General features: G+C 45.4%; 1 protein-coding gene across 1 annotated transcript; it reads right to left on the bottom strand.

The window, feature by feature from the left end:
- Positions 1-8,237: 8,237 nt before the first annotated feature.
- LOC111224297 (neuropeptide Y receptor type 1-like) lies at positions 8,238-11,595 on the bottom strand. The gene is made up of 4 exons (XM_022748731.1): positions 11,287-11,595; positions 10,669-10,910; positions 8,913-9,059; positions 8,238-8,725 (listed from the first exon to the last, which is right to left on the bottom strand). The coding sequence occupies exons 1-4, from the start codon at positions 11,593-11,595 to the stop codon at positions 8,275-8,277; spliced, it is 1,149 nt and encodes a 382-aa protein (XP_022604452.1). The 3' UTR covers positions 8,238-8,274.
- Positions 11,596-13,873: the final 2,278 nt, after the last annotated feature.

Here is a 13,873-nt window from a genome sequence, read left to right as displayed (position 1 = left end):
TCTGCGACCTCACCACTAGATGTCACTGAATCCTCCACACTGGTCCTTAACTGCAGAGTTTCTTCCAGGAGTTAGTCCCGTCCTTCAGGACCCACGGCAGTCACGCAGTATGTTTGGTCACCACCAGATGTCAGTCTAACAGCATCGATGCAGGGAAAGTGACTCGGGTCCATCCAGCTGAGATGAGTTCAGTGTGAGACAACAGTCCTGTAATAAAACCTCACTCGCTGTGTTGCTGTCTGGTTAATGCAGTAACAAGCTGCTACTTGAAATCCAGCTCTTCCACAGCAGCAGCAGCAGCAACGTGATACAACAAACTGTGCAAGTGTTTCAGGAAGCTGCTGCAAGAATCTGAACCAAACCCAGATTAGAGCCGTTGAGTCTTTCCCTTCAGTGGCTCCCTCTGCCGGTCAGGTGAGACTGTAAAGGTGCTTTAAATGAAATCACGAACGGGCAGATCCATCTGACTGTCCACGCCTGTTGAGTGGCTCATTCTTTCATTATTTCAGGCCTGATGTGGTGAATCCATTAAACCTGCTGTGAGAGGAGGAAGTCAGCAGGTGGGGAGACACAACGCCGAGGAAGCTGTGTAGTGAGTCTCCTCCGTGTCTCTCTGCTCCCTGACCGTGAAATATTGAACACAGATATTGAGCAGTCTGCTGACATGACGCTGAGGATGTTGTCGGCACAGTGACACACATCAGCCGTGCCCTCTTATCTCCTGTCTGGAGACGCGCCCTCCAAACGCAGCAGCAGCAGCAACCCAGCTCCGCAGTGTAACCTCACTGTTCCCTGCTGGAGGAGGATGTTCCGCTACCTGGCAACCCAAAAGTAAGACATGAATCACAGCTACAAACCCTTTTCGGCAAGTGGTGCACACCTTCTCTGTTGTGACGTTTCCACAGTAAAACGTCTGAAAACAACTCGACCTCTGTTCTATATGTTGGTGAGCTGAAATGTTTCCATCGATTCTCAAACCAGAGAAATCTGTTGCGTATCCTCTGTGAGCATTTGATCTAGTTTTAAGAATCATTTTTACCCCTCGGTGGTTTTTGAACCAGATGAAGGATTTAAGTCGTCTGGATCTGAAGTTATCAGAGAGAAAGTCGCTGATTTTTAAAAAGTCAAACTGTTTTATTCAGTGTTTCTCCTGGTTTAATCTCCTGGTGTGTTTGTTGTGGAGAGGAGGAAACTCTGAGGATCATTCAGCTGCTGGTAATAACCTGCTGAACGTCTGGTTCATTAGCGATCAGAGAAACAGTCAGAACAAAGGTTAGCATCAGTCTCAGCTGCAGCTCTTCCCTGAGTGTCCAGAGCAAACTCTTTATTTAAATGAGACGAGCAGAATAAAATGCTTTTGAGGAAATGTCACAATGTTTAAGCTTAAATTTGCTTCGAGTTTCTGATGGATTTGTGTCACACATGATTAGTTCACGGACCATTGGAAAGTTGAAAATCCAACGATTCTTTCTGATTTCACAGCGTCTGGCATCATCTGATAAATGGTGGATTTTTATTCAGTGTTTTTAAAGGTTGAAGACGCCAAGAAGCAGAAAGCGACAGACTGTGTTCGAGTCGTGTCTTTGCTCGGAAGAAGTTTTACATCCTGATCAGCTGATTCAAATTGCTGCTGATTACAGGAGGAAGCCTGCAGGTGGTCTGTTCCCATTGTATAGACTCTAACTATACCTCCATCTGTGTGTGTGTGTGTGTGTGTGCGCCTCTCTCAGCTCTGGACTCCCACTCAGTTCATTGATTTGTGAAGTGGCCTCAGGCCGAGCTGCCGGATGAGTCGCGGCGTCCAGCTGCAAACCACTTCCTGTTCTGTCACTGCACAGATTGAATTACCTGTCACTCTGATGAACTCTGCCGTATCACTGTGGCAAAGATGCACAGAGGAGAGAGAGAAAAAAAAACGTTCCAAATTTATTTTTTAATTTCTTATTTTTAATTTCAGATTTGTTGTTTTGTTTTTTTTAAATCACAAATAAATGAGGGATCGTCCGGTGATACCCAGACCAGGTGTCCCCGCGCTCAGTCCCGCCCGGTGTGTAACCTTCACAGAATACCTTTCACATGTGGCTGAATCTGCTTCACTTCATACAAACACACGACGTCTCTTCAGCTCAGTGTCTGGTGACACGATGAGATGAAGCACGATTGAACAGATCCAGCTGCCGGCCGCCCAACCTCTGCACACGTCTACGACAGGAAGTACAAAACACATTCAGATCAAGGCCTCAGTCTGATTTCCCCTGAGAGGGGGGGGGGGGGTCCTGTCCAGGAGTGACCCTGCTCCTCTTCCCTTCCCCTTATCTCTCTAAACCTCAATTACAGAGGCTTACTGACTCTTTTCGGAGGAAACACCATCCCAGAGGCCAGGACTGAGGCTGTGGGATGAGGATGAGGATGAGGATGAGGATGAGGATGAGGATGAAGATGAGGATGAAGATGAGGATGAAGATGAGGACAATGGTCACTTCGAGCTGATGTTCTGTCTCACTGAAGCTTCACTTTGAAGATGCTGCAGATTTAACTTGACAACTACGCTGAGATAAGATTTTTTTCCCACCAGCTGTTCAAATCCCTGACAACAGAGCTGCTGGAGGAGGAGGGGGGAGGAGGGAGGGGGGGGGAGGGGTGACGGGATGGGGGGGGTTAGTCGCACAATGCAGCAGCAGCAGACAATCTGACACTGTACACAACTACACAAGAGCTCGTCTGGAAAAACACAGCAGCTCTGAGCTGCAGAGGGATTTGCTGGGCTTTTTGAACGAGTGACTCACTTTGAATACATTAGCATTAGTTTGATTTATAAAAAGAACAAACACAGAGATGAACAGAGAGGAAATTAACAGGTGGTTCGAAGGGTTTTTATTCCAGAGAAGAAGAAGAATGAGGCAAAGAGCTCGACCGGAGTGAAGAAGAAGAAGAAGAGGAAGAAGAAGAAGAAGAAGAAGAAGAAGAAGAAGAAGCCGGAGGAGGAGAGAAGGAGATTCTTCTTCCTCTTCTGTCTCTCCTTGTGACCGAACAATAAAATGGGAAGCACCCCCCTAACCCCCCCCTTCCTGTTTCCTTGGTTACCTGTAATAGCACACACAAACGCACACACACACATAGTTACTATTTGTCAAACTCACACACACACACACTGAGTGAAGAAGCTTTTCACCGGGCTGGCATGAAATGTGGCGAATACATTTGGTGAAAGCAGCACTTTAAAAACACACACACACACACACACACACACACACACACACACACACACACACACACACACTCTGGATCAGTGAGCTGATGTAATCTTGATAGCATGAACAGTCTTCACATTCAGGCCAGTATCTACAGTCTGATCAGTGAAGATTGATCGAGTTCAGCCAAGCAATTTCATTTCCAAGGCCTTGTGGGATTCCAGGAAACAAGGGCCTTGAAAACTGATTTTCCAGGTGAATTTCACCCTCATTTCATTAAACTTAAATTCAAAAATGTCCAACTTTATGTTAAATAGGGGTGATCAAATCATGTTTTGTGATGTCACACTGACCATGACCTTTGACCTTTAGCCACCAAAATCTGATCAGTTCATCCTTGGATCCTAGTGAACGTTTGTGCCAAATTTGAAGACGATGGACCTGAAAACAAAATGGCCGCTGCTCTGACTTTAGCGTTTACTTGCTGCTGATAAACGTCTGCAGAGAAGATCTTTGTTGTAGTTTTTCAGAACCTTTGCGTCCGACACAAACAGAGCGCTGCTGGGAACAAAGTCACATGACACACGGACGGTGTTTGTGAACAGATTTCTCCTTCATCTGTGAAACAATACTGTCAAATCTATATTATTTACCTTCACATTAAACACACACACACACACACACACACACACACACACTCTCCATTATGCCTGTTTGTATTGAGTAATCACCCTATGAATTGTTTGCACTTACACAATTCAAACACACATGAACACACACACACACACACACACACACGCTGCTCTTTGACTGTTTGCTGAGGCTTTATTCTCTAACTGTATATTTGAGCTTCATTTATCACAGTAATTGAACGTTAAGCCGACGTCAGGAGCAAATCAGTGATTATGCACAAGCGCGAAATGTCAGATTCAATCCGAAGCAAATCCCTCACAGCTCAGACCTGCATGAAGGAGGGAAGAGAGACCAGATCGGACCAGACCTGAACTCATCTGCAACACGGTCCAAACAGAGACATCAGTTCACTTCAAAGACCAATTTATAGAAAAGATGTGAAGCGTCTCCTGCAGCGAGACCGCAGTGAAAACCTTCTGTTACCAACGAGCAACAGATGCTTTTCTAATCGAATCAACATCTGTTCATCACTCTTCAATCAGTTTTTACTATCGTTTACAGATGTCCTAAGATATTTCCTCCTGATGTGTGTGAACTGTTGCTGCTACAAGGACAGAGTCGTTGAGGTTAGCGGTTAGCAGTTAGCCGGTTAGCGAGCAGGACAGGGGATTTAGCCGGTGTGTTTAACTTGCAATTCCCACAACTGTGACAGTTTAAGGATTTCAGGACCCAAATGCAGAAACATGAAAGCAGGAAGATGCAGTGAAGGTGCTTTAATAAACTCTTACAGACAGACAGGAAACTAAACTCAGGTAACAAAACAGGAACAGACACAGAGGCTGGAGGAGACACAAGGGAAAACACAGATCTCTGTAGGAAACACGACAGAAACTCAGACTGAAGCTCAGAGGAACCGCGCCGACAAAGACTGAGGCTTAAATACACGAGGGAGGCGTCGGGAACAGGTGAAACACATCAGGGCGGGGCAGACGATCACAAGAGCGGGAAAAACTAGACAAAGACAGGAAGTAAAACATCCAACAAACACACCAGGAAGGTAATATGTGGCGTTTGTGTTTCGTCCTGACAACATCAAACACGTGACTGTTGACGTGTTTATTTCTTATTCATTTTAAACATGTTTATCTTCATATTCTGGGAAAGAGTCTCAGACTTTTGGACTCTACTGTTTATAATATCAACATATATTAACAGGCTGTAGGGTGGAGATATAGTGACAATGTAAGCATACATACATAAACAGTATATATCACATATTACATTTGCATATGGGTGATAACTGAGCAAATTCCATGTCCTGATGAAAACCGTCAGATGCCCTTAGGCGACCAGTAAGTGAACCTTGAGTGCAGTGGGGGTCAAAGGTCAGAGACCACTTTCCCACTGTATTTTTCCACTGAGTCTCTGATGATCCTCTTCTTGTAAATGGATCATTTATAAGTCTATTACCTGGAGAGCAGCTCTTTCATCCCATCATTACCCTGCAGAGCCCGACCAGACGCAGCCGTATGTCAGGCCTGGCGTCCATCTGCTGCCGCCACCCTCAGGAGACCTCCGTCATCAGCTCACACAGCTGGAGAGACGAGTCCGTCCATATGCTCCAGGCAGAAACCACACATCAGAGCCTATGTTTGCTATAGTGCGGCCACATGCAGGGAGGAGGCGGCGGCGGTGGAGGGGGGGGGGGGGGGTCGTTGGTGAGGACTCACGCTGTGAAATAATAACCACTCGTATCTATACAGCACATTTCCTGCTCTGACTCCAAAGGTGTCATTTCCACTGGGGACGGCGTGGAGGACGACCCCCCCCCCGCTCTTCAAAATGATATTTTTGTCCCCCTGCTTTTACAAACTTAATTGGATTTCCTTAAGAAACCGTGACCTCACAGAATTATTACGCTTTGTGAGCAGCAGCGAGTGCACGGTGGACTTTCTTCTCCCAGGGTGTCGTCTCCCAGGCTGATGGGCGGAGCTTGAGTCGAAGACTTGACGTCACGTCTCTTCGCCTACACCCCTGATCTACTGAGACCACCTCCCAAAATCTGGAACAGTGGCACAGGGCTCATAGTGAATTCATATATACTACACCCTTACATATTTTATTGTGCCTAACTTTTCATGGATTTATTTATTTATTTTTTAAATTTCATTAAGTTTTGTCGGAAGTGGGTGTAAAATTTCTTTACCCCAAAGATTATTTATGAATAAATTGTTCTTTTTCAGTTTGGACACTTTTCATTGTGCACCACAGAACTAGACAACACAGAAACTACATTCTTCACACTTGTTTTAATGACACGGCCACGATGAACTGACAAACTAGACAGAGAATTCAGCAAAGAAGAAAATGCTCAAAACTCACAGACTGTTACAGTAGTTAAAGATTCACTCCCTGATTGTGACCAGTGTCCCAGATTTTCCTCCAAACGTATGGCGGATAATTTTTTATCCAAAAGTAAAATGGAAAAATTAAACATGAAAATGGAAAATAAATAATTGTTCTACTTCACTACTATCAGGTACAATTAGTTATTACAAGAAAAAGGAAACTAAAAATAGGATTTGTATGTTCAAATGACATTTTGATACGGTGAACTGTAAATTAAAATATGGAAAATGAAAATGAAAACCCTGAAAAGCTCAAATGTAAATCCTCAAATTGAAAGATACAACAGAAAAGCTTAAACTGACATTTGTGATGAAAACGGAAAACAAAAAAAATATATATGTTGAAATGTCTCTTGGTCTGTTTCCTGTGGCTTTTCAGTAACCTGGTGTTGGGTCTGACAGCTGCTACAAAACGAGACCTCGGTGTTTTAAACGCTCCTACAAAGTTTCGTCTCCTTCAGAAAAAGTATAAGGCTGTGTGGCATCGATAATAACTACATCGCTCATACACTTCACTGTATAACGTGTGATATTGTGAAACTCAGCCACTGAAAACAGCAGAGAATCCATTCATGTGTCTCAATTATCTTTTCCATTGGTTCAGAATGAAAAGCTTCACAGTTTATGAGTTTTATTTTACATTAATGTTTAGCAGTCTCGTTTACCTCCGCTGTGTTTGAGTCAAGCAGATTATCTCTACCACACTTTTACTAAGGCATGCTTATCAACAGTGTTCACTATCATAATGATATCAATTACACTTTGCAAGTTACATATAAAACACATGTATGTCTGCAAGCTGTCTTCATTCCCACTGTGTAGAAGATACTTTCACGTTGTCAGTTTATAAGTGAGTTTTCCTCTTTATCTTTGTCTCACTCAGTGTTCACAATTGACCTTTTGCTAACCCCCACCCACACCAACAGCGATCACCTAGATATAGCTTACTAGCCACACGCACAGCTCTTGGAAAGGAGCTAAGTTTTGCTATTGCTACATAGCTAACATTAGCATTAACGGCTGTTCACTCACCAGTCTAGAAGAAACGTTGTGAGTTCAGCTTCAAACTTTGTTCCTTTACTCACCAAGGGCTGTCTCCCGTCTTTGTTTTGCTTCTATTTCTCTCACTTCTTTTCTTCTACTGAAGCTAGCATGCTAACCAGCTAGCCCCAGAGAGATCGGACTGTCTCGTCACTTTCCAATACCAAGTCACTGTAGCGTCCAGGCTGCTTTGAGGAAGTAGCTGCTTCGTACGCGACGTATTATAACCTCTTGTATTGTAAAGGGAACAAGGGCTGCAGCTCTTGCTAAGACTGGTAAGTAAACAGCTGCTAATACTAACGTTGGCTATGTAGCACTAGCAAAACCAACAAATATCTCCTTTAAAGAAATACTCTGCAAATGAAGAGTTTGGAAGGTCGTGTATTTTTTCAAAACCAAAAATACAAGAACAAAAATTAATTAATTAATTAATTGATTTGTGTATCTATCTACTTTTAAGTAAGCTGCAAATGTTAGCAAGCCTAGCTTACCACCCACTGTCGAAACTTCCAAGGCTAAGAGTTAGCAAATCATTAGCTATTATGTGGGGTTACAGGTGGTTTGGGAGCCGACCCTAAATGCTATCATACCTGAATGCTAAGCTAACATTAGCAGCTCTGTCCTGCTCTTTTTAAAAAGAAAACTTAAATATGTGGAAATTAACAAAACGATGTTAACTAATGTGGGCGTGGCTTAGCAAACGGTCAATTCTGCCCGCTCCTGTGTTTTCTCTTTGCGCTTCCTCTCCGAGTCCATTTACTGGATTTTGCGTCATACTCTGGACTTGAAGCTACATCAGCGAACGTCCTCATCCTCTCCTGTCCCTGAACATTCAGCCCCGGTGAAATGAGCCGTCTCACTCTGTCAGGAAAGTTACGGTAATGAAGTAAAGTTGTGTTTGACTTGCTCAGAGATCTCAGACAGCTGTTTGTGAAATGTTTGTTCCAGCTTTTAACCACTCAGAAGCCATCCGCCTCCTTAGAGTTTGGGAGCACTCATCATTAGGTGTTAGCTGGTATTGTTTTTGCAGGTAACGCTGAACTGATCTCAGGTCTGGGTGAGGGAACGCACACCGACCCCATCCTGTTGAGGGAGGTGGCTTTGGTCATGCCCTCGCTGCCCACGGTGGAGAGAGGGAAGCTCTCGTAGCTCTCCGCCGCCCGGTTGCCGCACTGGCAGCGCTGCAGTGTCGACCTCAGCTCCCTCTGGAAGTTGCTGTTGAGGAAGCCGTACACCACGGGGTTAATGCAGGTGGAGGCCATCGCCGTCAGGTGGCAGGCGGAGAAGACGGCGTCGTGCTGGCAGTCGGGCAGCGCCTGGTGGTGCCAGTCAAACAGCGTGTTGAAGACATTCAGCGGCAGCCAGCACAGAGCGAAGGCGATGACGATGGCCAACAGCATGATGTTAATCCTCTGGGCTCCCCGGGTCCTCCTGCTGCGCTCCAGCATGTCCCTGCACAACACAGCATGAGGCCTATTGTCAAATACCATGCTCAACCTAAGGCAGAATTATGACAAAGGAACATATAAATAGAGCATTCAAAAACAGCATCTCGGTAAATAAACACAAGCGTGGCAGAAGCTTGTGATGTGAAGGAAGTGGGCTTTCAGGAAAATGAGAGGAAGTGCGGCTGTGTGACCTGCGTCGTCTCAGGCGTAGGAAGATCCGGAGGTAGCAGAGCAGCACCAGCAGCAGAGGCAGGCAGTACTGGAAGAGCAGCAGCGAGGTCGTGTAGGCGAGGCGATGCTTATCTGAGGGCCACAGCTCCATGCAGATCAGGTGGTCCCTTCAACAAGGAAGACAAGGAGAGATGATGTACGGGAAAAGAGACGAGACTGTATCTGGACAACGTGGTGCTATAACTAAATACAGTCAATCACTGAGCTTTTCTTTTGTTGTTACGTCTTTATCGAAGGAATTAGCACCAAAATAAGTTTTTCAAAGATTTCCTCTGATGAACATGGACAAGTGTTGAACTCTGTTAATGTCCGAATGATGTTTTTATATATATTTCTCATAAAAACTGATTCAGGGTTTCATACGTCACAAACCTGAGGAACCAATCCTGCCAGCTGCACTAACTGTTAAAAAGATATGCTAACCGTTAAGGTAAGATGCTAACTGCGCTAACGGTTCTGACCCGTCTGCTAGTCTCTGGTTCTGGTCTCAGACTCCTCCTCTGAGTCTGGGTCTGACTGAGGCTCAAACATGTGGCTGAGTCTCTCTGATGTTTCCTCCTCTCACCATCTTGATGCTCTCTGCTCTTTCACCTGTCCACCTGGAGCCAGCAGGTGGTGGGCGGGGCTCAAGGCCTGATCCAGGTTTCTCAACCAGGAAGTAAGAGATGAACTTCAGACCCAGTTTAATGCGTGAAAACATGTTGATCTAAATATGAATCAGAGCAGAGGATTCTTCAGAGTTTAAAACATGAGAGGAACTGTATATTCATCAGCGACGGCTCCTTCATGTCTGAATTGAAGCTGTAAGGAACATTTACATAATGAGTATGTCTGAATATCTCTAACAGATGAAAACAGCAGTGTTATGTATTCCAGGAATAAAAAAGTCAGTCGCTTCTCCAGTTAAAAGACGTGGTTCAGCCGACTTTCAAGTCAACGTTCCCACGGCATCCGAAGGCACCACGGCGTGACAGGAGCAAATGTTTCCAGTCAGGTGCAGCGAGGTGCAAAAAAGATACCAGTGCGATCCTTCAGTGTGTGGAAGACGGAGGAGTGACGACGAGGAAACAATGAATTCATTGTTTTTCAGCCGAGTGCTCAGCGGCTCCAGAGGGGCGGAGCTTCAAATCAGGCGGATAATGCACTGAACATGTAATTAGCATAAACACACACATGCTCAGGTTGGTGTGTTCTTCTGAGGAGGGAAATTACCTTGTAGTGTTGAGAATAAAAAAAAACTGGATAATCATTTATTTCTAATTTTTCTTCTTCAGCATTAATTGTTTCTGAATATTGATGTTTTCTTCCTCCGACAGCCAGAGCCGTCTGTCGCGTTCCCGACAACTTCAAAATTTGGCACAAACATTCACCGGGACCCAAGGATGAGCTGAACAGATTTTGGTGACTAAAGGTCAAAGGTCACAAATTTATTTATGCTTCTTTTCTTTCAGGTCAGGTTCAGATTTCACCCAGTCTCTGTAGCCTGTACAGACCTCTAGTCTGTATGCAAAAAAAACGGCCTTGCATTTGCATTAAGAGGCAGAAATGTAAATGTGATTTCACACCAAAATGAGCGTTAAAATGTCACTGGCTGCCTCATCATCATAAATACATACGATTCATTTAGCCACGTTTTAAATGGTGATGTGAGCCGGGCTCGATCCTGATGCCATGACATTGTGATTGTGCAGCCGTGCACCAAATATTGAGCCTCACCTGAAGGGGTTGGCGGGCAGGCTGATGTTCTGGAAGGGGTCGTTAGTGAGGATGTTGAAGGAGAGGAAGGGCAGCGAGATGAAGCAGGCGACCAGCCACGTCAGCCCCACCGCCAGGTAGGAGTGTCCGGCAGCGGGGGACCAGCCGGTGGGATGGAGGATCAGCTGGTGGCGCTCCAGAGCGATCAGCACCAGGGAGAAGATGGAGACCGTCACCGACATGCACTGAACAAAGGGAGTCACCTGGACAGGTAAAAGACAAAGGAGCATCTGTTTTTTAAAACTCAGACTGAAGTGAAGCGTGCACAAACCGATCGGTCTCCTTGTCAATCAACATATCAATAGTCAATAACACAGGCACCTCATGCTTTACAAATCAGCTATAACGCGTTAATAAGAATAACTTCTGGGTTGCCAGGTTGTGGAAAATCCTCCTCCAGCAAAGCATCGTATTGTTTCCTTCACAGATTGTGTGTGTGAGAGTGTGTGTGTGTGTGTGTGTGTGTGTGTGTGTGTATGTGTGTGTGTGTGTGTGTGTGTGTGTGTGTGTGAGTGTGAGTGTGTGTGTGTGTGTATGTGTGTGAGTGTGTGTGTGAGTGTGTGTGTGTGGTGTGCTCACCTTACACAGGGCCTCTCCCAGCACCCAGCGGTCCATCAGTGTGTATATGACGGTCACAGGCAGACACACCACACACATCAGGATGTCAGAGCACGACAGGTTGGCGATCAGGATGTTGGTGACGTTGCGCAACTCCTGTTGCCGGGCGATGATGAACACCAGGCCGGCGTTACCTAGCAACCCGATGGCAATTACAGCACTGTACGCCACGATCAAGAAAGTGGCCCCGCCCACCGAGGGCGGGCACTGGGAGGTGTCTGCCCAATTGGAGGCCTCCCAGACACCGAGGAGGCTGCTGTCGTTGGACATGGCAGGGAGAGGAGGAGGAGGAGAGGGGAGGGAGGGGGAGATGTGGAGGGGGGGGTGTGTGTCAGGGGTCAGGGTTCAACAGGACCAGAGCCCAGAGGCTGCTGTTGAACTTCTTGGAATAAAACTGAACAGTCAGATCAAAGCGGAGACGACAGGAAGAGGACGGGCGGGAAACAGGGACGACAGGTTGCAGGTGAAACACACGACTCAGTATTGTGTTGTGGGAGTTGGAGGACTGCGACTGAGGAGAGGAGTGACTCAAATATAGATGCTGTCCTCTCTTTCCTTCTCCCTCAGCATCCTGCTGCATCAGCTGCACATCAGTTTCTCCCTGCGAAACACAAAACACCAGAGGAGAGAATAATGACGGAGGTCAGTGAACTGGAGGTATTAACACCTCCAGTCACTCCCACCCCACCCCTCCATCCACACACACACCCCCATCATTACCATGCAGCGCTGCTGGTTTAATGGTACACGATGCAGACCAGTTCAGCGGGAACACAAAGGAAACCAGACAGAGTGTGTGTGTGTGTGTGTCTGCTGCGTCCTCAATAACAAACCTGAAACCTGCCTGAGAGACCATCTACTTCAAAGACTCAAAGAGAAACTGAAGGTCTGAAGAAAACTCTGTGAAAATACGACTGCTGTTTAAAGACTGAAGATGTATGTTCAGATAAAGACTAATATCGTTGTTTATTCAATATTAAGATGCCTGTAATGAACACCATCTCCCATAAGCCCTAGATGTTTGCAGGCTAAAGAAGAGGTAAGACGAGGGTCTGTGGTTAGTTCAGGTGTCTGTAATAACAGTAGGACAGTTGAATGTCTGTGGCTCCTGAATCAATCCCAGGCTCCTTCAGAGAGCGTGTCCTTGAGCAAAACACTGAACCCTTAACTCCCCCTGATGCTGTGCCATCAGTGTGTGTGTGTGTGTGAATGTGTGTGTGTGTGTGAATATGTGTGTATATGTGTGTGTGAACGTGTGTGTGTGAATGGGTGAATGAAAGACATTGTGAAGCTCTGTGAGTGCTCAATAGACTAGAAATTATATAAATGCAAGTCCATTTACCGTCTTTTTACAGTTGAATGCCTGTGGTTAGTTCAAGTGTTTGTATTCACAGTGGGACACGTGAGGCCTGAACACTGTAGATGTTTTTAGACGACAGAGATTACAACTAGAAAGTTTAAAGAAATGACTTAAACAGGGAGCGTCGGTGAGTTTAATGGCAACAGATGAAACCATGATCATACAAGTGTCCACAGAGAGCCGGTAATAACTTCATCATTTAGCTGAACCAGCTGTGAAGGCAGGTACGTCATAATATGACTGTTAAACTCCCATTATTACAGTTTATTACCAAACTACAGTCACATTTATGCATAAAACCACACACATGCATTAAGTCAACATATAAAATGTCACGTTTCTCATACAGAAATAATTACCTAAAGACAGATGTATGTAAATATGAAGCCCATGTGTGTGTGTCCCTCTCTCTCCTCTGACACGTGACGTGTTTCCTCCCTGAGGCAAAGTCCCTTTCAGCTGCGAGTGAACTGTTTAATTAAAGTACTGCTTATTAACAGCCAGCCTCTCCCATGCATCTACTGATTACAACGTTCATCAAATCCTCACTCAAAATTAGCCCCACACACACACACACACACACACACACACACACACACACACACACACACTCCGTCCCTCTGATGGCCTCCGCGGGCCCCCGAGGGGCCGGGCTGCCAGAGAGTGAGCCACGCTCACAGGTGTCACTGCACAGACGCACTGACTCACTCTCACCACCCGCCCGCCTGTGATGACACTCATCCAAACGCTCGCTACCTCCCGCTCTGTCTCTCCCGCACGAGCGCGCTCACAGATTCACGCCTGTTGAAGATGTCTGTGTGAAAATAGTTTGCATAAGAAAACATCATTACATAACTGCCTTATGTAATGTCTGCACATAATTATTATATTATTATTTACATGTATGAACACGATACAGCGGAATGATATAGGTGTGCTGTGTGAGCATTATGTAACATTATGTAATTGTCTTTTTTATCCATACTGGGAATTGTCTTTGTTCGGATTTCATATAATTACTAGTTATTATATTCCTGTACGAATGTGTTAGTGTGATTTTCACAGCATGAGGATCTGGAGCACCTCCAGATATTATTATTATAAATCTGTTATGGATTACTAAACCAATAACACTCATCTCTCTTTGTTCTCCTTGCTGGTATTAAAAAGGGAGTGGGAGCAGTGGAG

This window comes from Seriola dumerili, unplaced genomic scaffold (assembly GCF_002260705.1).
Source record: "Seriola dumerili isolate Sdu_G_001 unplaced genomic scaffold, Sdu_1.0 BDQW01000128.1, whole genome shotgun sequence".
Classification (NCBI taxonomy): Eukaryota; Metazoa; Chordata; class Actinopteri; order Carangiformes; family Carangidae; genus Seriola; species Seriola dumerili.
The sequence above is the reverse complement of the archived record's forward strand: the minus strand, read 5'-3'. Positions and strand labels throughout refer to the sequence as shown.

Coding starts and splice junctions, on each gene's coding strand:
- LOC111224297 (XM_022748731.1), bottom strand. CDS start 11,595: ATGTCCAACGACAGCAGCCTCCTCGGTGTCTGGGAGGCCTCCAATTGG. Junction 10,911..11,286: donor TGGGAGAGGCCCTGTGTAAG/GTGAGCACACCA, acceptor TTACCTGTCCAG/GTGACTCCCTTTGTTCAGTG. Junction 9,060..10,668: donor CTGCCCGCCAACCCCTTCAG/GTGAGGCTCAAT, acceptor TCCTTGTTGAAG/GGACCACCTGATCTGCATGG.